Source organism: Plecotus auritus, assembly GCF_963455305.1.
Source record: "Plecotus auritus genome assembly, chromosome: 2".
Lineage (NCBI taxonomy): Eukaryota > Metazoa > Chordata > Mammalia > Chiroptera > Vespertilionidae > Plecotus > Plecotus auritus.
The window spans coordinates 17,862,506-17,890,040 of record NC_137771.1 but is presented as its reverse complement, the minus strand read 5'-3'; the positions used below and the strand labels follow the sequence as shown (position 1 = coordinate 17,890,040).

General features: G+C 49.0%; 3 protein-coding genes and 2 pseudogenes across 8 annotated transcripts in view; 2 read left to right on the top strand and 3 right to left on the bottom strand.

Annotated features, from left to right (window-relative positions):
* The window catches only part of EYA3 (EYA transcriptional coactivator and phosphatase 3), a 102,382-nt gene extending 95,078 nt beyond the window's left edge, over window positions 1–7,304 (top strand). For all 3 annotated transcript variants that reach the window (XM_080657843.1, XM_080657842.1, XM_080657844.1), the window contains one exon: window positions 3,507–7,304. In XM_080657843.1, coding sequence (XP_080513969.1) covers window positions 3,507–3,587 — 81 coding nt within the window. In that variant the 3' untranslated portion in view covers window positions 3,588–7,304. The remainder of the gene's footprint in view (window positions 1–3,506) is intronic.
* On the bottom strand, window positions 750–2,059 carry LOC308242960 (large ribosomal subunit protein uL18-like; annotated as a pseudogene). The gene is made up of 3 exons: window positions 1,521–2,059; window positions 1,120–1,314; window positions 750–896 (listed from the first exon to the last, which is right to left on the bottom strand). The product of its transcript is annotated as a large ribosomal subunit protein uL18-like (transcript).
* A 2,647-nt stretch (window positions 7,305–9,951) lies between the features above and the next one.
* Window positions 9,952–18,007, bottom strand: XKR8 (XK related 8). Its single transcript, XM_080657841.1, has 3 exons — window positions 17,622–18,007; window positions 14,029–14,225; window positions 9,952–11,331 (listed from the first exon to the last, which is right to left on the bottom strand). Exons 1-3 carry the CDS (start codon window positions 17,912–17,914, stop codon window positions 10,670–10,672), a joined length of 1,152 nt encoding a protein of 383 aa, XP_080513967.1. The 5' UTR covers window positions 17,915–18,007; the 3' UTR covers window positions 9,952–10,669.
* Window positions 18,008–18,451: 444 nt separating this feature from the next.
* SMPDL3B (sphingomyelin phosphodiesterase acid like 3B) overlaps window positions 18,452–27,535 on the bottom strand; it is a 17,344-nt gene continuing 8,260 nt past the window's right edge. The window contains exons 5-9 of one of the 2 annotated variants that reach the window (XM_080654377.1): window positions 25,263–25,406; window positions 24,067–24,233; window positions 21,939–22,119; window positions 21,723–21,856; window positions 18,452–19,145 (exon numbers count right to left, since the gene is read on the bottom strand). In XM_080654377.1, the coding sequence (XP_080510503.1) occupies window positions 18,780–19,145; window positions 21,723–21,856; window positions 21,939–22,119; window positions 24,067–24,233; window positions 25,263–25,406 (992 nt within the window). In that variant the 3' untranslated portion in view covers window positions 18,452–18,779. The remainder of the gene's footprint in view (window positions 19,146–21,722; window positions 21,857–21,938; window positions 22,120–24,066; window positions 24,234–25,262; window positions 25,407–27,535) is intronic. The other variant, XM_080654378.1, reaches the window with a different exon arrangement.
* Window positions 26,050–26,423, top strand: LOC308240904 (large ribosomal subunit protein eL34-like; annotated as a pseudogene). The gene has a single exon. The product of its transcript is annotated as a large ribosomal subunit protein eL34-like (transcript).

Below are 27,535 nucleotides of genomic sequence, written 5' to 3'. Positions count from 1 at the left end.
TCTCTGAAGGGTGATCCAGCTCCAGCATGCTCTCTGGGATGGATCAGCATCTCTCCAGCAGCTGTATTATAGTTCAATTTCAGGCAGTACCTTCTGAGGAGCATGAAACTTAGCTACGAAAAGGCAAATAATTCTGACCTTTCTAGGCTTCAGATTCTCAAAAACCATTGCAATCAATGGGGAGTTGTTTGGAGAAAGTTCTTTCTGCTTCTGAGCCCTGAAGAGTTTGTTCTGATGTTAACCTCCTCACTATGCAGGCCCAGCTTCAGGTTGTCCCTTTTTAAAACAGGAAACAGATAAAAGAGTCTTGACTATGTAATCTAAAATCCCACCTTTTCAAATCTGAATCATTTATCAGCTGTGTGAATAATTTACTTACCCTCTTTGAGTTTCCTCGTCTGTTAAACGGATCTACAGAAGTCCTTTCCCTTCTACTCCAGCTTTCTTCTAGCAACTCTGTTTCTTAAACTTGGAGGCAGTGAGTTAACAACTAGGACCACTATCCTAATTTTCTTCATTCAGTAACATGCAAACCTTCAGGAACTATTAATGAACTATGAGAATGGAGGTAATCAGTTGGCAGTATTAACACATTATGTTTTCATTTGTCACTTTATGTAGCAATTCAAGGACCTTTATTTTGTCGCATGTGTCATCTTTGGAGTTTTGATTCTTTTTATTTTAGCTGCTTGTCCAATAAGTTTATTGTCTATCTGAAAAATCTTCATAGAAAATTGTGGTTTGATTTATTAGCTCTCAGCAGCCTGTTCCTGAGCTCTGAGGAAGCTTGCTTTCTTCTGAGCTACCTGATCTTTCTTCTAGGCAAGAGACATTTAGAGATGGTTCCACCTCTTCTTTTTAAGTTTTCTTAGGCTTCTTCTCATAGACTGGATTATCTCAGATAATAGCATGAGCTTTTTTTTGTTTGTTTTAAATATATTTTTATTGATTTCAGAGAGGAAGGAAGAGGGATAGAGAGAAACATCAATGATGAGAGAGAATCATTGATTGGCTGCCTCCTGCACGCCCCTATAGGGACCAAGCCCACAACCCGGGCATGTGCCCTTGACTGGAATCGAACCCAGGAACCTTCAGTCTGCAGGCTGACGCTCTATCCACTGAGCCAAACCAGCCAGGGCACAGCATGAGCTTTCTTAAACATCTCCTCCATCATGTCTAGAGTTACGTTGTTCTTTATGTATTGAGAGAACTGTTTCTTGTAAGCATCTTCATCTTTTTCTATTAGATCACTCATACTCTGCAACGTTCTGACCCATGATATGCTTCCAATGTAGTTCTTCATTGAATTCCTTCCTTTTTTTTTTTTTAATATATCTTTATTGATTTCAGAGAGGAAGGTAGAGAGAGAGAGATAGAAACCTCAAAGATGAAAGAGAATCATTGATCGTCTGCCTCCTGCACACCCCACAATGGGAATGGACCCGCAATCTGGGCATGTGCCCTGTCCGGGAACCTTAACCTCCTAGTTCATAGGTCAACACTCAACCACTGAACACCACCAGCCAGGCAATTCCTTCCTTTCTGAATCATAACCAGGAAATCGTTTTTACTGTGAGAGATAGATAAGCCTCCACCCACAGCTCCCTTCAGGGCCCCAAAAACTTTATTTCCAGTAGTAGTTCTGGCAAGCCCTGCATCCAAATAGCAGGTAAAGGCACTAGGTGGACCATCAATGCTTTTGACATTGTGTTAATCTCCATTCACCTACACCTGCTTGTCCATGCCAAACCTATTGAGAAGCCTGTGGGCCAGCAGCAGGCCAGTACAATATGCTGCAGCATAATTTGTCAGGCCAACCTTCACACCATACTTTGGGAGTTCATGAGCATAAACTGCACAGACTATCATACCTCCTTCTATAAGGGAATAAGCAGTCTGACAAATGATATCTGTTAGTTACAGAAACTGTCATCCTGTATTTAGGTGCGTTGTACTTATTTTCATCCTGGATCTCCAAGCATTTTGGAGAAGAATAATCAGTTTTACCCTCTCATTGTCTTCTGAATTTCACTTGGTATCTCTTGAAGTAGGCCTTATTTTTGACAAACCCTGTCCTGCAGAAGAGAGACCCATGTCTGCAGCTCAGCAAAGACGTGCAGGCCTAGCCCAGCTCCAGTGGGGAGGAGTGGGGGAAGCTGGAGTTTTGATTCTAAAGTGCATGTTGCCTCTGAGGAAGATACTAGTGGATGTAGGTATCAGTACTTCTTGGTCTGAAGAAGGGAGGGAGGAGATAAAGAACAACTCAAGTCATTAGCAGAGTCGGTATCTCTAAGCTGATGCCTGTTATCATCTACATAGAATATACCTGTTGGAAAATGCCTTAAAACCTCTGTGCAGTTCAGCCCCCACCCTGTGAGGGATCCTTTCTGCAGCCTTTTTGACAGAAGACTTTCTAGTCCTTGTTTGAACATACCCAAGGATAAGGAGGCTGCTTCCCACGTATCCTGTTCTACTGTGGGGTTGTCCAAACTGTTAGGATGTTCCACCTTCCACCAAACTTAAATTTCTCTCTCTGACTTTCACATCTTGGTCCTAGTGGCATTCCTGAGTGCAGCATAACAAGTCTGCTTCCTCTTCTCTATACTAAAAGCCTTTTAAATAGTATATGCAAGCTAGAAAAAACACTGAGTTACATGTCAAAAGAACTATTCTAGGACTTCAAAATTCTGGGTCATTTGTAACCAGTTTGAACAAGACAATCAGTAAAGCTAGTCTCCTGCAGCTTCATAGAATATAGATTCTAACACTTGGATTCGTCAAAGCCCTTTATAAGGCTTTCAGAACAAGACACAGTATAGAGGACATAATTCTGACCACATTATATAATGGGATTATTTCCAAGATCTGTATATTCTGAATCTTAGTGATGAACAAGATTTGGGCCTTATATCTCTGTAACTTACAGGAAATTGCCTATCTATAAGAAAATGTAATATTGATACTAATTTCTTGTGTGGCTATTTTATTTGATCCTGAAGACTCTATATAGCGGCTAGAATAAGTAGATATCTCACAAAGTATAGAGTTACCACTGAAACCTAATAAAAACCTCTCACAGCCGAAACTGGTTTGGCTCAGTGGATAGAGCGTCGGCCTGCGGACTGAAGGGTCCCGGGTTCGATTCCGGTCAAGGGCATGTACCTTGGTTGTGGGCACATCCCCAGTGGGGGGTGTGCAGAAGGCAGCTGATCGATGTTTCTCTCTCATCGATGTTTCTAACTCTCTATCCCTCTCCCTTCCTCTCTGTAAAAAATCAATAAAATATATTTAAAAAAAAAAAAACCTCTCACATTTGTAGAGTGTCCTATAATGTACAAAGTCCTTACACATATGACTTATTTGATCCTTACGGCAGCCCCATGAGGTGGGCAGGAGAAGAGAGGATTACAAGTACCTTGGGGGAGAGGTCTGTGGATAAAAGGGTTTGGGTAAATATGGCCTCCCAAAAGAAGTTGGGTTAACCAGCTGTCCCTGCTCTCTTCTAGCACAACATGCCTTTCTGGAGGATCACAAACCATGGAGACCTAGTGTCCCTCCACCAGGCTTTGGAGCTTGATTTTCTCTAAGAACTGGAATGAAGAGCCTTCCCCATGAGCTGCTTTTCACTCCTGAAAGGAGCCAGAGACTGGAACCAACTGAGAACTCTCTCTTTCTCCATGGAATGCTGGCGAGAACACAATCAGAACCAACATCTGCAAGGGATGAAGCTGATTTTTGCTAAGAGTGAGCTGCAGCCCCATGTTCATTCTCATGCAAAAGCAGGACAGTGGATTGAGAGAACAATAGACTCACTGCAGCCACAGTGCTTTTAATTCTTGTGTTTTTTGTTTTGTTTATTTTGTTTCAAAAATGAAGAAGAAAAAACAAAAAGAAATTTTGGGGGCAGAGTTGCACTCTTTGTCCATGACCTGGTTGAGAACTGCTGTTAACTTGTGGTGATAGGATAAATGTGGCAGACTTTTGTTATAACATCTCTTGCAGTCTTTATAAACTCCTTAGCTGTAGACATATTCCCAGTGAATGTATATGTAATTTTTATAGGTAAGGGTCTGGTCTCTGAAGCAGGTTTTCCCTCCTTTCTTTTCCTAGCAAGAAAGGGATGTGTAAAGTTTCCTTGGAAAATAGTAATTGAAATATCTGAAATACCTCTCTCTGTGTGACAGTAGCACCTCTGTAGCTGCTCCAGTGGTCTGCTTTCTAGGATGGTTTCTCTCCTGTTCTTCCATCTCCTGATTTGCTGAACTGTGGGGCACTGGACACTGATTAACTTCAGACTCTGGTATTTCCCATCCTAGAAGCCTTAGTCTAGTCCCCTTTCCAATCCCTCTTTCCCTTTAACCAAATGGCACAATCCTGGGAACTTCTTCTCTTAGACAGTAAATGCTAAACCTTCAGCTTGACTCTGATTCAAAGACTATGTCCAGGGGGCTTACCTCTAAACTGGAGGGAAGGGACTAAGGCTTCTTGTGAATTTTCACTTCTTTGGTTCTTGAACCAGGAATATTCCACCGTTTCCTCCTGCAGAGAGGCACTCCTCCCCCAACAGATGCTCACCCTACAGCCTGCCTTCTTAGTTACCAGTGTAGGCTCCTGTCCCTTTTCTGCCCTGAATTCCTCACAGCCACCTCCGTGCAGCTCTGGCCAATCCCTGGGCCTTGGCCCCAATAAGTCAAAATAAGTCTAAGAACAGGCTCATAACTACATTTGGCCAAAACTACCAATGTAGTTGACTTTCTTTGAAGCCCTTAAGCCTACAAAGGGTATTCTGGGTATATTTACCCAGATCTCTGTCTGGAACTGAAGAGATTGCTGTAATCAAAACCCAATTTTCCCATGGTACACCCTTCCCACTTCTCAAATCTCATTCTAAAGTGGAAAACCAGAAGCCAAAAATACTCCTGTTTTAAATGAAGTTGTTGGGTCCCTACTCCATGCCTGGAAACTTAATCCTGGGCCAAATGCAGGAACATCTCCCAGCCTGGCCTCTGGGAAGATTGATGGGTGCCAGGCACTGGTCCCAGCCTTCTAGCCCAACTGTGTTTGTGGATGCTCCGTCCCTCCAAGACCCACCTGGGCATCTGCTCGGGCAGGATAAACTTCCCTAGAGCTGCGGACCTTCAGCCTCTCCCAGGCTGCAGAGAGGTGTAGTCTGGAACTCAGTAGGAGGTTTCCTTGACCAACCCCAGCTATACCTGCTTGACCCCAGAGAATCTGCATATTCGTTTCTAGAGACGTTGCAGCACAAAGAGGCCAGATTCCTCCTGAGACCAGGTCATTCATACAGCAGAGAAAGGCTGTTCAAACACATTCCTTCGGAACTGAATGAGAAACAATTCATGGCTCACAATTTTAGGGAACAGGTCTTTGGAGAGGAGCTGAAGTCAGTGCTCATTACTCAGCTGCTTCTTTGGCCTTGTTCCCATCGGTGGGGTGGAGGTGGGGGTCATGTATTCTAAGGCAGACCTTGCCTTGGTCTGAGTTCAGCACGGTTGCCCAGATGCTGCTCTGCCTTGCTTGGTAATTGATCTTAGAAAGCTCTAGGATGGATCTTTTCTTCCAGGCACCAAGCCCGCCACCTACCGGCCGTGTAACTTGGTTTCCTGCCCTGGAAATAGGCCAGCCGGTTGGTGCTGTGGTTCAGGCTTGCGAGGCCGTAGAGTGGTACCCCCATCATGGACCCAGGTCCACACACAAACCCCTCCCTCTCCCTACCCTTTGGGAGAAGCTCTTTATTCCTAGAATATGATGTGGACCCCTTTTCAATGGTCTTTTCCTTCCTGCCCTGACTGCCCAGCATAGGTCTTTGGAAAGGACCTTGAAATTGACCAAGAGAGGTGAGGAAGCTCAGCAGAGCAGTCTTTGCTCTTTTCTGGTTGTTGCCACACTCATTTAGGGGGCAGGCAGAACGTGGGACCCGGCTCCTCTTTGCCAAAATGAATTGTCCAGGGAACATAGTGCTCTTCTTTTACCGTGTTTCTCTCCTCCCAGTACAAAGACCTGGAAAGGGAAATAGTGGGTAGCACCAAGAGCTCTTGGAAGCTGAGGGCCCCAGGAAACTGGAGGTCCTTTCAACGAGGGGGAAGCCCTCTTTCCTAGAAAGAATCCCCATGAGATTAGCCACGTGATGAATCCTTCCCCCAGCTGGGGACTGGGTTCTATAAGATGGGTCTGCACATTCGTGGTGAGGACTTTTCTAGTAAGGGATCCGGAGTTGTCAAGTGTGTCCTGGGTTTAAGAGGTGGCTTGGCTCTTGAATGTAAAACTGACTGTGCCTTAGCATCACCCTGTCCAGTGCCCCTGGGGCAGCTGGTGGTGTCCAGGAGAATGGATTCCTGCTCCAGATTTAGATGCTTTTATTTGATTTGGGGTGTTCCTATCTTCTGCTCTGCAAGTTGGGAGGGGCCAAAGCTAGTGTCCCAGGAGACTTGTGCCACAGTTTGTTCGCAGTTTACACAAACTCAGCGCTGAAGCTCCCAAGGAGAATCTGACTGGCAAGCCAGCTGCAGCATGTGGAGCTTTTAGATTTCCACTCCCTTGAATGGGTGTTAGTGCTGCTGAAGCATAGGGAAGAGGAGGAGGGACAGCTGTTCTCCCTCTTCCTGGGAGAGTGGTGGTCTGAGCCAAAGGGTGGTGAGCTTGGGGTGTTCCTCTCCTCCTGCAGGAAGGGGCAAGCAGGGCCCCTTTAAGCAAGCTTCTGTTTCTTACCACTAAATTGGTTTCCTTTTCATCCAAAAGTTGGAACTCCCCAGATTTACACTATACAAGCCAAATCTGAATTCTGAGATTCTAAAATATATATGTTCCTATTGATTTTTAGAGAGAGAAGGAGAGAGAAACATCGATCAATCGGCTGCCCTCTGCACACCCCCTACTGGGGATCGAGCCCACAACCCAGGCCTGTGCCCTGACCAGGACCTCTTGGTATATGGGAGGATGCTCAACCAACCGAGCCACACTGGCCAGGGCAAATTCTAAAATATCTTAAACCACCAGAGAGAGAATCTAGTTCAGCAGGCCTTGTTTCTCTCCTCTGAGTCAGCACTAGCAAGCAAGGCTCATTGGCTAGTTCCTAATGCACTGACAGGAGCCATCCCATTAAGGGCGACTTCTCAAACCCTGACCCTCTGGATTACAGATGCCTCACTTAGCAGTAAAAGGCATTGATTGAATTGGATATATTTATGTGACTGCGGGCATTCATGGCTGTAGAGTCTTTGACCATAATGTTATATGTAATGGGAACTATCTTGTAAACTTGAAAAAAATAAAGTTTTTATTTTCTATACAGTTTGCTCCTGTGTCTTTTCTGAATAGGATCAACACAGTTGCCCAGCTGGTAGGCACCTAAGTAAGGCTTTATAAAAATCTGAGGTGCTCATTATAAAAATCTGGAGTTCATTAAAAGATACCTCCCTTTTAATAATTGTAATTAATTTCACCAAAAAGGTAGAAAAAAATAACTAACCTTTTGGTATAAATAAATGTACATGGGGGGAAAATAATTTGCAAGTAAAAGTTTGTTAGTTTTTTTTAACTAACAAAAGTTAGTTGTAGCTGATCCTCACCCGAGGATATTTTTCCATTTATTTTTAGGGAGCGGGGGAGAGAGAGAGAGAAACATCCAGGTGAGAGAGACCCATTGATTTGTTGCCTCCTGCACACACCCCAACCAGGGCCAGGGATTGAACTTTAAACCCAGACACATGCCCTTGACCAGAATCGAACCTGCAACCAATCCTTTGGGGCATGAGTTGGAGCTCTAATCACTAAACCAGGACAAGTAAGTTGTCAATAAAATATATTGAGCCCAGCTGGCGTGGCTCAGTTGTTGAGCTTCAACCTGTGAACCAGGCGGTCAGGGTTCGATTCCCAGTCAGGGCACTTGCCCAGGTTGCGGGCTCCATCCCCAGTAGGGGGTGTGCAGGAGGCGTCCAATCAATGATCCTCTGTTATCATTGATGTTTCTCCCTCCCTCTCTGAAATCAAGAATATAATATATATATTATATACATATTGCTTTTTAAAGTTTAAGACTGGTATAAGAGATTTCACTTTCGCCCTGACCGGTTTGGCTCAGTGGATAGAGCGTCGGCCTACGGACTGAAGGGTCCCAGGTTCGATTCCGGTCAGGGGCATGTACCTTGGTTGCAGGCACATCCCCAGTGGGGAGTGTGCAGGAGGCAGCTGATTGATGTTTCTCTCTCATCGATGTTTCTAACTCTCTATCCCTCTCTGTAAAAAATCAATAAAATGTATATTTTAAAAAAAAAAATTTCATTTTCTGTCAAATGTGTTGAAATTTAATTATTAGAGAGTAACTTGCTGTGCTGAGCTTAAAACACAAAAGCAATAAAAGAGACAAACTGACATCAAACCTTGTTTGATTTGGCCTGATTTATGTCCCATCAGCTACTTTTTCTCATTTCATTTCTTCAGATTTGGGTCTGTCCGTTGTTGGTCTGGAAAAATCAAGAATTCTTTTGCCTTTTATTTCAATGAAGGAAATCAGAATTCAGATCTAGCTTCCAAGTACCATATATGTCAGACTACAAGGTGTTTTTTTTCCAAATTAATCACCTCAGAAAAGATGGGGTTGCCATGTATTCTAATAACTAAATCTTTTCAACAGAAAGTTGTACATTATGGCCCTGTTGGCTCGGTTGGCTGAAGCATCATCCTGTACACCAAAAGGTTGTGGGTTTGATTCCTAGTCAGGGCGAGTACAGGAGGCAACAGATTGATGTTTTTCTCTTACATCAATGTTTCTCCATCCCCCTTCCTCTCTCTCTCTAAAAACAAACAAACAAACAAAAAAACATATCCTCGGTGAGGATTCAGAAGAAAAAAGGGGCACATGTTGGACCACACTGTAGATGAAATAAACCTGTGAGTTGCTATATCCTTGCTTGTAAGCACAAATATTGATTGCTTCTCAAGCCCAAAGAGTAAACACCTTCATCTCCCCCTACGATAAGTAAAACATCTGCACATTTCTCAACAAACTTTTGGTGGCAGACAATTCAGGAGGTTTTTATTCTTCAAAAACAGGTTTCTTGACATTTGAAAAAATGATTGATGGGAATTTTCAAAGGAAATTTCTAATGGTGTGTAATGTCACTCATCTTTTTAAAGCTTTTGATTCTGTAAACTTTTTTATATCTTTACCCGAGAATATTTTTCCATTGATTTTTAGGGAGAGTGGAAGAGAGAGGGAAAGACAGAAACATCGATGTGAGAGAAACACATCAACTGGTTGTCTCCTGCACCAGTCCTGACTGGAATCGAACCTGGGACTCTTCAGTCCACAGGCCGACGCTCTATCCACTGAGCCAAACCAGCTAGGGCGATCCTATAAACTTTTAAGTGTATATACAAATGAAACTTTTTCTATAGCTTTTTAGGTAGTATCGGTATACATTGTTTGGAGTTAATTGCATACATATTGCCATCATTTGACAACTTCATCTAGAATACAGATGAGAGCTTTGGCAAAAAATTCCTTGTTTCTCCAACCCACAGACCTCCCAAGAGCAGCAAGGTTCCACCTCCCTGGCACCATTGCCCACGTCCACATTCCTTAAGCCACCTCATCACTTACACCCTCCCTGAGCTTCCAACAAAAAGGCCTTCACCTGGGCTCCCGTATTCACTTCTGACACTAAAGGTGTTTGTAGCTACTGCCAGGCCCAGCAGCAGAGCACCACTCAGTCCAGATTTGGGTTCTGGTGCCCACCTGAACGATCAACCCCACACCGGCTCGCCAGCTCCAGAAACTTAGAAAACAAGGTTGAGAAGTCCTGCCTACGTCCAGCCCCTTCTCCTCTGTCGCAGGGCCTTCACCGATTTTGAGCGGTGGACTTTGTGTCCCTGACCCCTTCTTTCCAAGCGGCTTTGAATTCTGTAGATTTAGTTTAATGACACAACTAGTTTGGAGGATTTTATAAGGTTTTAATAATAACCTAATAATACTGTTCAACAAAACAACACATATGTGTCTCTCACCTGCAGAGACACATATGCACACACCTTCTCTTCCTCTCACAATAGGTTCTGAGGTAGAAAGTACACTGTGTGACGTATAAAACATACTCCATGGGCTGAGCCATGGCCAGACCACAGGTTCACAAGGCACCTGGTTGAAAGGCAGCCCCTTGAAAGCAGGGGCAGAGGCCGGGCCAGCTGCACTAAGGCCTTGGACGGGTTGATGGAGGCCAGCCAATTGGGCATCCATGGCTTCCAGGATAGGGGAACCAAGGGCTGGGATAGCACCTCCACCAATTATTGGCTGAAAATACCAACACTGGGATGCTTTGGGCACTAGATATACTGGTTGGAAGGAAAAGAAAAGGGCGTCCTCTCCAAGTGTTTTGTATATAATCGAGGCTCTTGGCCCTCCAGGGCGTGGTCCTTCTTGTCTTCTTCTCCTTGAAGCAGGCCTCTGTCTTCTTCAACTCTAGTCTCCAGTGCCTGGCAAGATCAGGCATCAGGTGCTTGTTGAGTGAGTCAAAGCCCACAGCAGCATAATTAGCTTATCTTCTCCTGCATTCTAACGATTGATTGCACGTGTCCTTCTGTCCCCTGGCTGGGTCTGACCCTGCCTCAGAGGACCCCATTTACCTCCCCCGGCCATGGCAAAGCAGCCTCATCCCTAGCCTTGGGGGAAAAAATTCCGAGCCAAATGGCCCATGCGCCTGTTCTGAGGCAGTTCATAGTACTCGAGGGAGCGGAGGGCGGGGGTCCCGTCCACCTGGGCAGGCTCCCAGGGGTAGCTGGGGTGCAGCCAGCGGTAGTAGACAAGCCGCAGAACCAGACCCAAAAGGAAGCTGATGCCACCCACAGGCAGCAACATCTGAAGCGGGATCCCACTGGGCAGCCATGTACTTTGCGTCACCCAGGTGACCACCATGAGAATGCTGTCACTCAGGAGAAACACCAGGTGGATGGTGGCACGGCCTCGAGTGTGACCCTCAGCCACGTTGAACCAGGAGAAATAAAGGATGGTGGCCACCGTGGCCCGGAAGAGCCACTCAGAGTGGGGATCCGGCATAAAATCGGTACCCTGAAACCAGACCCAGAACAGCAGCACCAGCCACAGGCCCAAGAAGTGCAGAGCCACGTAGCGGGGGAAGAGAGCTGAGAACAGGGCCACAGCCAGGACGCGGGGCCACAGCAGCAGCAGGTTCCACAGGAAGTAGATCACGGAAGAGCCCAGCCCCAGGACCGGCTTGGAGGGGAGGCAGGTGCGCAAGGCCCGGTGGTAGTCAAGCAGTGCCCACGAGATACCCACAAAGGACGTGCAGATGCCAACCCCTGCGGAGAGGAAGAGGAAACAGCTGAGCCCTGTGGGCAGCCTGCCTGGCACTCCCCAGAACTCACAGGTTCTGGGGGCCCTCATACCCACCCTGAGGTGGGTGTGAGAACCCCCAACTTGTTGAAGGGAAAACTACAACTGGAGAACGTTGTTCTCACAACCAAAAACAGGTCTGAGATTCAACTATGGGGTCTTCCCTTCACCACAAAGCTTTACTTTTCAGGTGCTACCTGAGAGGGTGTGTGACGTAGACACCCTCATCTGCACCCCTGGGCCTTGGCATCTTAAAGAACCCTGCAACCCTTCCTTTCCCGGAAGGGCCCAAGCCTTCCCTGGATCTGAAAACCAGCAGTCCCAGTTCCCCCTTTCTCGCTTTCAGAAAGGGAAGCTGGAAGCCCATGCGGTGGCAACAGGCCTCTGAAGGTGCCCTGCTGTACAGATGGTACATCCTCACTCCCCCCCCCCCCCCCCCGCCCGCCGCCCAGACTGGGCCCTGGTCTCGGTTTTCCAAGACTCGAAGTGTACGGTGGGGATCCTAGCCCACCTACTGGTTGTCCACGAGTCCCCAGAGAGGGAGGGAAGCAGCGCTGGAATGTCTCTAGAACGCTCCCTCCCCTGCCTCCTTCCCACCGCGTCCATTCCGCAGATGTTTGCTGGGAACCTGCCATGGGCCCGGAACCCACGCCCAGCCTGGAATCACATCTGTGGCCATCGTCCTCTCTAACTCCCACGCTCTGGGTCTCAGCAGGGCTGTGTTCTTCCAGCCTGCCCCGCACGCTGCCTTCTCTGGCCTGGACAAGCTTTGCTCACGATGTTAGGTAGGCCAGGGGCACATGCCCCGTTTCTCCTGGCCTGCTCCTCCTTACCCTGAAGTAGGAGGCCACACCTCCAGATCCGATCCCACCCACTGATATTGAACTAATTATCAATTTCCTTATCTCTAAGCTCCTTCAGGGTAGGAAACAGATTCTGCTCCCCTGGGATCCCCAGGCAGCCCAGTACCTGGCACAAATGTTTGCTAAATAAAAAGTTGGGGAAATCTGTCTCTTCCCTCGCTCCTCTCCCCCACCCCCCATACACAGACAGTGTAGACTGTATCCATTTGGCCCTGGTCCTAGACACTCACTGCCCTCAAACAGACAGACAAAAATGTGTGCCCAGTGTATGCTGTGTGTCCCAGGGCAAATCACTCCACCTTTCTGTACCTCTTTCCTCTTGTGCAAAATGGAGATAAACGTAGCACCAACCTACAGGGCTTGGTGTGAGCACTGATAATAAAGCACTCTACACAGTGCCCAGTTACCAGCAGGCACTCGATCGTGATGGCTGCTATTACTGGTCTTTTTCAATTAATACACAGACTCGAAGGAGCAGCTGAAAGCGTCCCTGGAGATCAAGTCCAACCCCATCTTGTACAGCTATAGAACCTGAGGCCAGAGAAGGGAAGACTCTCCAGGTCGCACAGTGAGTGATGGCGGAGTGGAGACGGGTCCCTTGGGAGGCTGTGGCATTTACAGCGGGGAGGCGGGGAGGGGGAGAGAGACAGGGCAGGAGGCAGAAAGGGGCAGCCCTGGACCTGGAAGCAGACACAGTTGGAGTCTTGGGCTCATTACTTCCCTTTCACAGGAGAAATCCTTCCCAAAGCTCCTCAGTGTACAAACTTCTCCGTGGTTTACAAGGCCACCGGCTTCTCCCTCTGCAGACTTTACCTGCTTTCCAGCCAGCCCAGCAGGGCAGGGGCTGGTCCTTGCTCACTGCAGTGCCCCCAGCACAGGGACAGGCACAAAGATGCTCAATAACAACTTAAGTGAGTGAAGGTGCCCAACACACATTTTATGGACCAACAAGTTGTCTATTATGTGTCGCACCCTACACACTCCCTTTATCTGTTGTCTTCAAAAGAGTAAAAATGGCCCTGACCAATTTGGCTCAATGGATAGAGTGTTGGCCTGCGGACTCAATGGTCCCAGGTTCGATTCCAGTCAAGGGCATGTACCTTGGTTGCAGGCACATCCCCAGTAGGGGCTGTGCAGGAAGCAGATGATTGATGTTTCTCTCTCATCGATGTTTCTAACTCTCTATCCCTCTCCCTTCCTCTCTGTAAAAAAAAAAATAATAAAATATATTTTTTTTAAAAAAAGAGTAAAAATGACAATTAAGCTTTGTTATGCACCAGACACCTGGTATATGCATCACCTCCCTTGATCCTTCATCAGTCCTAGGAGGTAGGATTATGTGTCATGTCCATTTTACAGATGAAAACAAACCAATACTCAGAGAGGTGGAGTCATTGGTCCAAACTCCTATAGCTAGTGTTGGGATGTCACTTTGGAATTGAACCCAGACCTGCCTGACGAAGGATGTGCTCCTATCTTCTAAGCCAGTGGTCGGCAAACTCATTAGTCAACAGAGCCAAATATCAACAGTACAACGATTGAAATTTCTTTCGAGAGCCAAATTTTTTAAACTTAAACTTCTTCTAACGCCACTTCTTCAAAATAGACTCGCCCAGGCCGTGGTATTTTGTGGAAGAGCCACACTCAAGGGGCCAAAGAGCCACATGTGGCTCGCGAGCCGCAGTTTGCCGACCACGGTTCTAAGCGGTCCTTATGAAAGAGGGAAGCGTTCCTGATCTCTGTGGGAAACTTTCTCGAGCCATAAAAGGGGGGCGAGCTGCGGCCAGGACGACTACTCACACTGGTAGTACTCGGCCCGGCCACTCTGCAGCACGATGGCCAGCACCAGCGTGAGCTGCGGCGTCTTCTCCAGGAAGGTCTCAAAGAGCCGCAGCATGCTGATGTCCAGGGAGAGGAAGTCGGCGTAGGCCAAGTCGAACTGGGAGGGCGTCTCCTGCTGCCACACCAACAGCCCCTGCTGCAGCCCTTGCATGCACCTAGGCACATACGGATGACCCAGGGGCCAGGTTAGTGTCCTGAGGCATTCCTCCTTCCCCTGCTTACCAGGTAGATGCAGGCAGGCTCCAATCCTACATGCTGTGGGACGCTGGGCAAGATAGAGCGTCGACCTGTGGACTCAAGGGTCCTAGGTTCAATTCCAGTCAAGGACACATGCCCCGGTTGCGGGCTCGATCCCCAGTAGGGGGAGTGCAGGAGGCAGCCAATCAATGATTCTCTCTCATCATTGATGTTTCTATCTCTCCCGCTCTCCCTTCCTCTCTGAAATCAATAAAAACATATTTTTTTAAAAAAGAAGTGTTCTGCCAACACATTAAAAAAAACCAAACAAACAATAATTACTGCTGCTCCTGCTGGCCAGGCACTATCCAAGTTCATTACAAGCCTTGTCCATTTAGGCCTTACAACATCTGTATTTTACAGATGGGAAAACATGACCAACGAGCTAATAAGCAATGGTGTTTGAATAGTAAAGGCACACAAGAAAATTGCCTAAGGCGATAGTTCTCAAATTTTAGCAAGCCTAAGAATTTCTTAGGATCCTATGAGGAAGGGGAGCCATTGAGAGCTTCTGAGCACAGGTGAGACAGGTCAGACTGTGCTTTAGAAAGAACTCCCAGGTGTGGCGAGGAGGAAGGGATGGAGGGGCTAAGGCCGGAAGCAGGGGTCTATTTAAGAGGCTGTTGTAACAATCCAGGGAGAAAGGATAAGAGCCTCCGAGTGCTGGGGCTGGAGACCGGGGCAGAGTTGAGAGAGTACAGAAGTTGGACAGACAGGCCTGGGTGACCCCCTAGCATGAGGTGGGAGTGGAAGATGCACCACGGCTTCCACCACCCACAACTGGTCTCAGTTGGTTACTGGGGGGTGAGCCCATTCGCTCACTGCGAATTCATTCATCAGACGTGTACTGTTACCTCCCCTGGATGGACTTGACAACACAGGAAGGAGACAGGCAGGCAGCCCTGGGTCGGGGCTCGCCCTCAGCAGGAGTCCTGCCTCTGGTCCCCCAACGCCATGGCAGGGCCCTGCCTCAGCCTAGTCACAGGCAGACACAGAGATCATTTTCAAAACCAAAGCTCAGTGCATTGTCTGCCTCACACTCAGCAGAAATAGGAGACGGGAAGATGCATGATATAGTTATGGATTCAGGGCTCACTGAGGCCTGCCAGAATGGTAATGTGTACCTCTTCGTGCCCCCCCTGGAGTTTTACTGATGCCTGTACAGTCCCTCAGGCAAAATGCAACATTCAAAGCCCCTCTCGCCCACTCCTGGACACTCGATGCAACTTTGTCAGGACAAGAGCTGGAGAGACTCTGTCAAAATGGATTCAAGCCCTTGCCGGTTTGGCTCAGTAGACAGAGTATCAACCTGTGAGCCGAAGGGTCCCGGGTTCGATTCCGGTCAAGGGCATGTACCTTGGTTGCAGGTTCCTCCCCTGGGCCCTGGTCGGGCCTCCTGCAGGAGGCAACCAATTGATGTGTTTCTCTCACATTGATATTTCTGTCTTTCCCTCTCTCTTCCACTCTCCCTAAAAATCAATGGAAAAAATATCCTCCTCGGGTGAGGATTGACAACAACAACAACAAAAATGGATTCAAAAGCAGATCCTGACTCCACCCACCCCATCCCCACCCAACCCAACCCAGACCACACCCTGCCCTGACTTTACCTCATGACTGACCCCTTGGTGTCAGCTTCCCCCTCTCTAGAGGGCCTTGCCAGTTCTGGAAAGGATGAGTCAGACCCCCATCTCTGCCCTCTTATTTGGTCAGGGTGGGGAGCAGGGGTAGGCGGAGAGGAAATGTTCAGGGAGAATACAACTGGGAAAGAAGGGTGAGAGGCACTCAGGGGTGAGGGAACAGGTACTGCTCTGGGGGTCAGGGCTGCTGAAACTCTCATGAAGCTAGCTAGCGTTTGCACACAATTCACAGGTCTCATTTCATTTCACCCTTACCAAACAGAGGCATGCATGATGACCATCCCCACTGGAGCAATGAGTTAACTGAGACCTAGAGGAGTCAAGTGTCTTGACCAAGGCCCCATCCCCAGCTAAAAGGAACACTGGTCTATCCGCTTGCCTCTGCCTCAGGAGCCCAGCTCTCTGTTCTTTCCCTCACTCCTCACAACAGGCCTGCCTGCCAGACAAACCTTTAGATTAATATGTATGTATATATCTCCTATATAATAAAGAGCTAATATGCTAATTAGACCAAACAGCAGAACAGTCGGGGATGAAGCCGTGGCTGCGAGGGCAGCTCGGGTCCGGGTGCCTGAGGGAAGCCAGTGCTGGCAGCCCGGGGAAGGAAGGCCTGCTCTTTCACGAATTTCGTGCATTGGGCCTCTAATATATTTATTGATTTCAGAGAGGAAGGAGAAGGAGAGAGAGATAGAAACATCAATGATGAGGGAGAATCATTGATAGGCTGCCTCCTGCATGCCCCCAACGGGGGACCGAGCCTGCAACCAGGACATGTGCCCTTGACCAGAATCGAACCTGGGACCCTACAGTCTGCAGACTGGCGCTCTATCCACTGAGCCAAACCGGCTAGGGCTACAACCTCTTTTTAACAGGGGAGGAAGCCGAGGCTCAGAAAAGACAGGAATGGCCGAAACCGGTTTGGCTCAGTGGATAGAGCGTCGGCCTGCAGACTGAAGGGTCCCGGGTTCGATTCCGGTCAAGGGCATGTACCTTGGTTGCGGGCACATCCCCAGTGGGAGGTGTGCAGGAGGCAGCTGATCGATGTTTCTCTCTCATCGATGTTTCTAGCTCTCTATCCCTCTCCTTTCCTCTCTGTGAAATATCAATAAAATAGATTTAAAAAAAAAAAAAAAAAGACAGGAATGAGGCCACAGAGGGTAAAGCCACGACTGGATCCCAGAGAGGTCTGACTCCAAATCACGCCTTTCTTCTCTGGGCCTGTTTCTTCCTTTACCTGTGCCGGGCAGGGACGGGCTAGATGAGTTCTGAGGGCTATCAGCCGGAGTTATTTTTTTTTTTATATGTTTTATTGATATTTCACAGAGAGGAAGGGAGAGGGATAGAGAGCTAGAAACATCGATGAGAGAGAAACATCGATCAGCTGCCTCCTGCACACCTCCCACTGGGGATGTGCCCGCAACCAAGGTACATGCCCTTGACCGGAATCGAACCCGGGACCTTTCAGTCCGCAGGCCGACGCTCTATCCACTGAGCCAAACCGGTTTCGGTCGGAGTTATTTTTTAAGGAGCTGGAAACTCATTTGTAGGTAAAGGTGCCCACGGGGTACCTCCCCACCCCCTTCCCGTGTCAGGGCGCTCACCTGTACAAGTAGCCCAGCTGTAGGAGGTACCGCCGGGCCCCGTCTCCCCCCTTCCCGAGGGCGGGGCGCTCACCTGTACAGGTAGCCCAGCTGCAGGAGGTGGAGCAGCGCCAAGCAGCGGACTGAGAGCTGAGACGAGTGCAGGCCAGCGGGGTCGGCGCGCAGCCAGACCCAGCTGAAGACTTGAAGTGCGACCGAGGCGAGACCCAGCAGCAACAACACCAGTGCGGCCCACAGATAGCGCCCGCTGAGCACATACTGGCTCACCGCCCACAGGTCGGAGCCCAAGTGGATGAGGAAGGCAGAGATGCCCAATACGCCCAGGATCAGGTCCCGAAGGAGAATGGCGCGGAGTGAGCAGGGCATGACCCGCCAGCCTCTCCCCCGTCTTCCCTCTGGGCTGGGACTCGCCCTCCCGGCCAGGGTCCTAGCGGCCGGAAGGAGGCAGTCACCACCCTCGGAGTCTCCTAGGGCCCGGGCCTCCTGGGCGGGACTTCCCCGTCCCGCCCTGTCCGGGGAGGAGCGAGGCCCACAGGCCCCGCCCCAGATGGCCGGAGTCCCACCCCCGCTCCCTACCCCCACCCCCACCCCCACCCCCACCCCGTAGTGAGGCAGCCGGCGCAGGGATTCCCAGCCGCGCTGAAGGCGGGCGGGCCCGGGTACACTGCCTTTAGTTTCTCAGGCGCTAACTGCCTTGTGTTTGTATTTGACGCTCCTGTGGGTCCATGACGGCGAAAATGGCCCGGAGGTGAGTGCCCAGGCTAGAACTGCGACCTCTCACATTGCATCGTTGCGAAACAAAACAGAGAGGCCTATTTTGATCCCAGATTGCGGGACTTCGTGAACTAAAAGAGATCGGGCCATGTGCAGGGGAGACCACGGACCCAGGATCAACGAGGCGCATCGTCCTAGCGGCTTTACTCCCATTATCCGTGGGGGGACTTTCACTAACAGCAAAGGAGTTGCTTTAAACACTATTTACATATTGAAAGGGTAATGCACATAATAAGATACATCGTGAGCTTTTTTAATACATATAAAACGTAAAACTTGGAAGAAATGGGCTTGTGGTATGGTCTTTGGGCTTCTTTTCTGATCTGGCTGCCCCATCCCCGTTCACTCTGCGAACGCCGAAAAAAGGAAAAAGTCCAGCCCTCAGTGGGTGACGCTGGCCCCAACTGACCCAGACAGAGGAAGGCAAACCCAGCGATCCAGCAGGCGGCACCCCAGGTCACCACGCGAGCAACGCGCTCAGGCCTAGCTGCGCTGCCAGCAGGAGCCGGAGCCCGGGCCCGGGAGCAGCGGCGGGGGCGCGCAGGCAGGTGGCGTATGAGTCGGAGGCCACTTCGCGCAGCGCGCACACGTGCTCGGCGCGGCAGATCTCGTCGCAGGCCCGCGTGTCGTAGCTGACCGAATTGTAGACATAGTAGCGCTGCAGCGTGCCCTGGTCGCTGGCGATGCGGCCCAGCACATTGTGCATGGAGCGGGCGCCTGCGTCGGGCACCGCGTAGGCCTTGGTCAGCTGGTACTCGAGCTCCCAGCGCGCCGTTCCCTGCACGTTCGCCTGGCTCAGGTTCATGAAGTAAGTCATCATGTCCTGGAGAGGGGGCAGGAGGCCGGCTATGAACAACTGTCTGCTTCCACCCCCAATCCTGCACCCTTTGCCCCCACCCTCCATAATGACTGCTATTAGTTAATGAGCATTTACTATTTACCGGTGTGTGTGTGTGTGTGTGTGTGTGTGTGTGTGTGTGTGTGTGACATCCGCTAATTGAATCTGATGAAGTAACTGCGCTTATCACCCCCATTTCACAGATGAAGAAACTGAGTCCTAACGAGGTTAATTTCTTTGCCCCAGGTCCTACAGGTGTTCAGTGGCCAAGGCAGGAGTGGAACCAGGTGGTTTACCCCATGGCCTGTGCATTTTCTGTCCCAGAAAGCTCCCAGATTCACAGAAATGTTCAGTAAATATTTATAGAATAAATGATAAAAAGCAACTTAAAAGAAGTAGGACGGAGTGCCTGGCTGAGATAGGTTATAGAATTGTGGTTGATTGGAAGCTTGCGATACACCCAAGACTCCTAGGACTCAGGTGCATCTTCAAGACTAGAACCTGGAAGGGTTTATCTGTCCAACACTTTCCACTTAAATCTGTGGATCTGCTCCAGGTCACTAGAGGTGGGGTAAGAGGAGCTGCCATGTGTGGATGCAATTTCCTTCCTCCCATTTACAGATGAAGCAAGGGAGGCCCAAGGAGGTCAAAAAGCTCCCGAGTGGCGGAGCCAAGATTCAAACCCACGTGTGTCCGGCTCCCTCCCTGAGAAGGATGTAAGGCATGTTGGTGCCCAGGCTAGAAAGGCGACCTCTCACAATGCATCGTTGGGAAACAAACGGCCCCATCGTTGGTGGGGCCAGGTGCAGGGAGGAGGGAGTCCCAGCCTGTGATTCCTCTTGCTGAAAAAAGCCCTCGGAGTGCCCATGTGGACAAGGGATCATACTCTTCAAAATCCTCAGACCTCTTCTCCACCTTCATTTACTCCAGAATCAAGGACCTAGGTTATCTTACCCAGTCCGTGTTTTAAATGGCATTTCTCAACTCCCAGATTAAATCTCAATACCCACCTCTTCCTGGGACTCCAGCTGCCTCCTCCCTCAGCACTTTCACTTGCATGCCACTTAGACATCCTACAGTTAACAGGTCAAAACCAGTTTTCTGGTCTTCCCTCTGAAACCTGCTCCTCCTGCTATGGTCCCATTTCAGTCAATAGCAACTTCCTCCTTCCAAGTTTTCAGACCAAAGCCTTGGAGCCCTCCTTGATTCCTCTTTTCTCACACCCCTCGTCCAATCCACCAGCAGATCCTGTCTGCTCTGCCGTCACAATACATCCAGGATCTGGCACGTCTCACCACCCACTGCTACCACCCTGGCCCACAGCACCATCACCTCTCGTGGTTGGTGCAGTCACCTCCTGTCTCATCCTCCTGGTTCTGCCCTTGACCCCGACAGCCTGTTCTCTGCACAGCAGACATGGTGGTTTTTGTAAGTCAGCATATTTAATTCTTCTGCCCCAAACCTTCCAAATCCAGAGCCCTGCTCATGACCTGTGTGATCTAACCTTGTCCCGCTCACTCTCTCCTTGTGCTTCCCACTGTGGCCACACTGGCCTCCTTGCTCTTCTAACACACCAGGCACATTCCCACCCCAGGGCCTTTGACTTGCTCTTCCTCCATCAGATGCTCACATGGCTCACTCCCTCAGTTTACTCAGGATAGAACGGTCATCCTATCAGTGACACTTTCCTGCCACACCTATCTAACGGCACACACACTCTATGACCATCGTCACCACCTGCCTCTTCACTGTTTTCTCTTCTCCTTAGCCCGTATCTCATGCCGGACTTGACTTGACTCAGTTGTTTACTCCTGTAGGAATGTCAGCTCCGGGAGAGCAGTGACTTTGTTGTGTTCACTTAGGTATCTCCTGTGCTTAGCACCGGCCTGGCACGGCAGATAATTAATAGTTTATTGAATAAATTAAGGAATAATGTTTTTGTCATTTTAATAATCACAAGCACATCCCAGGAGGTGACGGGCTGCTTGATGAGTTGGGAACCAGTTAGCTGCAGTGTAATCAATGTAGAGAAGACAGACCTGTGGGCAGTGGGCCTGAGGGCACACTTGAATACCAGGCTGAGGAGATCCATCTTATCTTGGGGACACTGTGGAGCCATTGAAGGTTATTGAGCAGGAGAGAGACAAGTGCTTTAGAACAGCGGTCGACAACCGGTGGTCCGCGGACCACTGGTGGTCCATGAGGTCCGAAAGGTTAGTGACCGCTGCTTTAGACAGATTAATCTCTTCTGTAGTATGTAGCAGGTGAGCTACCGCAGGGCAGTGCTGGAGGCAGAGAAATTAGGTACTAGGAGGCCCGTGGCAATGATCCGGGGCAAAGGGAGATTTGGGGAAGAAGAAATGACCTGATTTGGTGGCAGGATTTGGAGATAGCACCAGGGGTCTGATCCTGAGTTCTAGCAGGGGGGAAGTAACTTGATCTTCCTGAGATTCAGTGGTCATTAGAGTGTGGATTAGCTGGGAAAGAGTTAGGGAGTGTGGTGATGTGTTTAGACCCTTGCCTCCCTCCTCCTCCAACCCCAGCAGACCCAAGGCTCCTGACCTGCAGGCTCAGCGTGGCTCGGTCGTATTTGAACACTCGGATGCCTGGATTGTTGGCCCCATTGACCACTCCAGGTAATGTGGTTTTCCATGGGGTGACTCCCGGTGTAAGGAACATGACACTGATGGGGGCACCTTTTAGGAGAGAGACAATGGGACTGAGAGAGGCTGGTGAGAAAAGGGAGGTAGGCTGGCAGGTGCCCTCCAGGTTGAGTACCTGCATCATCGTAGAACATCCGAAAGCTGTCCAGGTGTTGGTGCCCAAAGAACTGCCCTGCGATGACTCGATGATGCTTCTGGACCACCTTCAGGTACTTCTCATTGAATCCCTCCCGGAACCACATTTTATTCCCTTTCTTCTCAAAGAACCCCGGGGGCACGTGGCCAATGATGTACACCTATGAGGAAGGAGTGCCAGGAAGGGCTCAGAGATGCCCTCCTAGCGCTTCATTTCCACCTTTCAAAACCTGCCCATCTCCCCAAAGGCAAGCAGATAGGTTCAAGTGTACCCCCTCTGCTTCCCCTCTTCCGGGCAGATTCCAGTATTCTCTGTACCCAGTAATGTACACATGCTTCCCACCTCTGCTTTGCCCATGCTATGCCTGCCACCTGGCGTGCCCTTTTCATTTTCACTTCTGTAATCCTACTCAGACTTTAAAACCCAGTTCAAAGGACACCTCCTCCTGAAACCTTCCTGATCCTCACAGACTGGTCTCCTCTTGGAGAGCCGGGCACTGTAACTGAGCCTGCCCTGCATGACCGTGTGTTTGCCCCTCCAGATGCTAAGTGTTCATGTGGGATCACACCTTCCATTCCTTGAATCACTCAGCTAATAATGCCTGGGCCCTTGGCCACCACTGCAAGAAGTAGAATGGGGGTGAGGGAGAGGGCAATTAGGAGCATGAACTTTGGAGTTAAACTACAGCTTGGACACCAGCGGTGTGTCACCGCTCTGAGCTTCAGTGTTGTTGTTTTTTGTTTTGTTTTGTTTTTTAATTTAAATTTTTTATTGTTTAAAGCATTACATGAGTCTCCTTTTCCCTCCATTGACCTCTGCCCAGCCGCTCCCACCCCCCAGCACATGCCCTCACACCCCTACTGTCTGTCCATTGGTTATGCTCATATGCATGCATACAAGTCCTTTGGTTGATCTCTTACCCCTTCAGCCCCCATGAGCTTCAGTTTTTTCATTGGGAATAGCACCTAACAGGTGGAGCTTTGAGAGTTAAATGAGATAATGCACAGTGAGTGCTCAGAAGCACCAGCCATGAAATCCTGCTGGGAGGTGCTGCTGTTCTGTGCAGGGACTCAAGCAAATGAGACACAGGACCAGTCCTCAGGGAGCTTCCAGCCTAGCAGACGAGCTGGACACACCTCAAGGGCAGTGCCAGGGCTGACCAGCAGACCCTAAGCGACAGATGAACAGATTACTCTGACATGTTTCTGTGAAAGAGAAGGCTAAGGGACTGTTTAGCTTTAGCAACTAAAATAGCCCCGATTGCCTGCCTCGTTAGCTTTTTGTTGTAACAACAGCTTGAACTAAAATTAACCTCTAGATACAATCAGCAAGGTAAGTACCCTTGAGAAAACACATGTTTCTATAAGGCCGGGTCTTTAAAGACTAAACATAGAGATTCTAGCAAAACACCCGGGGGATAGGACTTGTTTGGAAAAGTCAAGGTAGGGGCTGCCGCCTTCGGCAAGTTCCCCCCAGAGGACCCCGACCTTTCGGAGAGTCCTCCTTACAGGCATTCCAACCAACTCCCGTGCTTCACCACAGGGCAGGGCATCCCCTTCAAGTCTAGCCCACAATGTGGGCTGCAGCTGTGGAGTGTGGCAGAAGTGAAAAGAGCACTGGACTTGGAGTCGGGGTTCTGGTCTTGGCCCCACCACTTATTGTGTGACTTGGGATCTTCACTACCCCTCGGGAGCCTCACATCTGCAATGGGCATTGGGGTCCCAGCCTCACGGGCTGTTCTGAGGATGGACAAAGCCCCCTTCTGGTGCCAGGCTGATAAAGACCCTCTGTCAGGGGTGGGGAACGTCTGGCCCGCGGGCCATATAAGGCCCGTGAAATCATTTGGTCTGGCTCTTCCAAGGCATTGGAGGTGAGTTGATTAAATGTTTAACCAAATATAACAGGCTAATTTTTAAGTTGATGATTTTGTGCGGCCTGCAAATGATGTTATAAATGTCCGAATGGCCCTTGGCACAAAAAGGTTCCCCACTCCAGCCTGTGATGTAGGCATCTGCAAAGAGCGGATGAATTTGTGCAGAGGTGGGAGACTCATGCAGGAAGTGATGTGAGAGGGGGCAGGGAAGGGGGAGGAGGTAGGAGCCCTTACCATTTCCCCAGCTCTGGATGCATTGCTCAGCACATCTTCCAGCCACTGGAACTGCTGGGCAGGGTCAGCCATGCTGGCCGTCTGCTCATTGCTGGTATAGTACAGATTGGTGTTGAGGACCACGATTCGCCCAGTCGTCCCCGGCAACTTCTCAGAATAGAACGCACCTAGGACATCACAGCCAGGGAAAATATGAAGGGTTCCTCTGCCTCTGACTAAACACACCTCTGCCCCCTTTACTCTCTCACTTTCTCCCTCCCTTAATACTCCCTTCTCATCTTTCCCATAAGACAGGCATCATGGGTTAAGACCTAAGGCTCTGGAGCCAGGTTACCTCGGTTCAAATCCTGCTTCTATCATCACTTATTAGCTGTGCAACTTGGGAAAGTTACTTAACTTCTCTGTCTCAGTTTCCTCATCTGTATCATGGTGATAACAATGAGGTGTGTTTGCCCTTCCAGATGCATCATCAACCCTTCTCTACTCGGCTCTTTGCCCTAGGAGCTGATCTATGTGAACTAAGCCAATGGGCTTCTGTGCCACAGGCTTCTGGTTGGTCTGGCCAATGGGGAGCCCCAGCAGCAGTGGACTGAGGAAAAGGAAGAGGAATCGGGGTTACCTTGGGCAGGCTGTCTTTGGGTCAGTTGTCCTCAACCAGGTGATCTTGTCCCCCAGGGAGCATTTGGCAATGTCTAGAGACATTTTTTGGCATTGCAACTGGGGGTGTTACTGGCACCTAGGGGGTAGAGGCCAGACATGCTGCTAAACATCCTGTAGTTCACAGCACAGCCCCCACTACAAAGACCTTCTGCCCCAAATGTCAATAGTGACAAGGTTGAGAAACCCTGCTTGAACCGAATTGAAGGTCACTGCCCTTTCCTAGTGTATTTGCAAGGAGTCTAGTAACGCACTGAGGCTAGTGCTTGGCATACAGTAAACTCTTAATAAATATTCACTGCTCATCCTCATTAGTGCCGTGGGGTTGAGAGCATGGGCACTGGAGTCAGCCCTGCTATCACGTCTGCCTCCCTAAGGGGGTGACCTTGGCCAAAGTGATTTGGTATCTTTAAACCTCAGTCTCCTTATCTATGAAAGAGGAATAAAATCAGTACCAATCTCCTGGGGATGTGGTAAAGATGAATTAGATTAGACCTTGGCTTACAATGAGTGCGTATAGTAGCAAATGGTATTAGTACCTTCTTTGAAGCGAGCAATGGATTCATTATTGAGCCAGGGTCTCCATAGTTCTGCTATCTGATTGTAGATATTGTTGCTCCCCGCTGGGAGCTGGCTTTTGGGGTGAAAGTCATGATTTCCCATAGCAGCATATACTTTAGTATCTGGGAAGGAAAAAATATATATAAAAATATATGTGGGGAAGCACTTGGAGTTAATCATTTTCAGTTGGCCATTGGCCATCAGAGCTAATGGAGAAGAGCAATGAGAAAAAAACCCACAGATGAGGAAAATATAGAGATAAACTGAAAACTTCATTTAATAGAAGATGGCTGAACTTTGCTGAGACCTGGGAAGGAGAAGCAGTGAGTTCTCTGATCCTGGACCCTAACCCCATTCCCAGCAGAATGTTTTCTGGTCAGAGAGGAAGCATCAACTGAGAAGGAGAAAGCTAGCCCGACCAGTGTGGCTCAGTGGTTGAGCATTGAACTATGGACCAGGAGTTCACAGTTCAACTCCCGGTCAGGGCACATGCCCGAGTTGCAGGCTCGATCCCCAGTATGAGGCGTGCAGATAGCAGCCAGTTGATGATTCTCTCTCATCATTGATGTTTTTATCTCTCCCTCTCCCTTCCTCTCTGAAATCAATAAAAATTTAAAAAAAATTTTAAGGACACTTAGTATTTAGTGTTCCTTGTTCTTGTCAATTCCAGGGCCATCTTACTGTTAGGGAAAAGGTCTGGTTTACTCCGGGAGGCCTTAGGAGTTTCACTCATGAAACAAAAGTATTTACTGAGGGGGACGGTGACTTCAGTTTAGGTATTCACCATGGTCCAGCGTTTGACATACCGTCGGAGGCTGTCCTACAATACAGCCTCTAACAAAACTAGACTGTCCCGAACCCCTGGTAATAGAATTGTTTACCTTTACACCAAGAAGGTTGGGAAAGCACCAAAATCTGCATGTGGTATGTGCCCAGGCTGACTTCGAGGAGTTCGTGCCATGAGGCCTAAAGTTCTAATGAGGTTGTCTAAAACGAAAAAGCACGTCAGCAGGGCCTATGGTGGATCCATGTGTGCCAAATGTGTCCGTGACAGGATCAAGCGTGCTTTCCTTATTGAGGAGCAGAAAATCGTGGTGAAAGTGTTGAAGGCACAAGCACAGAGTCAGAAAGCTAAATAAATTTAAAAATGAAGCTTTTTTGAGTAATAAAAACGAAAGTCTCATTCTGTTAAAAAAAAAAAAAAAAGTATTTACTGAGCACCTAGTTTGTACCGACACGTAGACCTGGTACCAGGCACCCAGTCCCAGTCCCAGAGGCCTTGCATTGCAGTAGGTTGACGGGTATTGAGTAACAAGAGGTGTGTGGCTGTTACAAAAAAGGAAGAGCCACTTGCTGTGGAAGTGTGTAACAGGAGTCGTGGAGTCAGGGAAGGCCTCCTAGAGGAAGTGGCCTGTGAATGAGCCCAGGAGGGGAGGGGAGGCTGTCAGCCTCAGCCCGCTTTTATTTCACCACTGTGTCTGGCAGGTAGTAGTTTCTCAATAAATATTTGATGACAAACAAAAACTCCTCTGAGTTCAGGGCAGGGCATTTCCCTTCTATGAGCTTGGCTCACCCCAGGGAGTGATCGTGAACCGATGAGAGAGGTCGGAGCCTCCAATTCTCAGTTGGGGAAATGTCTCTAACAAACCCTTTGTCCTGGATAGCCTGCACGGTCTTGAGAGCTGTGCAAAAAGGAGGAAGTTGTAGAATTCTCACCAGGAATTGTTCACAAAGCAGGAAGCCATCATTGTAACTGTCTGGAAAAACCTCACCTCTCTGAAGTAAATACCGGCAGCCATTAAAGATCCATTTAAGAAAAACAGGAATTCCTGGAATCTCAAGAGCAGAAGAGAAGGGAGAGGATCCCTCCCTCTTGTTGCTGCTTCTATGTGCCAGACTTTTGGAAGCTCCTTACAAGCTCCATGAGGTCATGACCTGATGTCTTGTCCCACCACCAAGCCCCCTACCCCTAAACTTGTGTCTCCCATAGTAGATGCTCAATAAATATTTGTTGATTGACTAAATGAGTGAATGGATTGGCTTATTTAATCCTCACAGCAATCCTCTGGGCAGGTACAGTATTTATTTTCCCAGGGAGAAATGTGTCTTGATGAGATTACCCAGCTAGTGCATGGCAGGGCCTGGAAGGGGCTGGGTCGGCTTGCCTTGTACATCTGCGTTCACCACTCTACATAAAATGATGCATCTTACAGTTGATGGCATCTTGGATGTTAGGGAAATCAGCAAATGT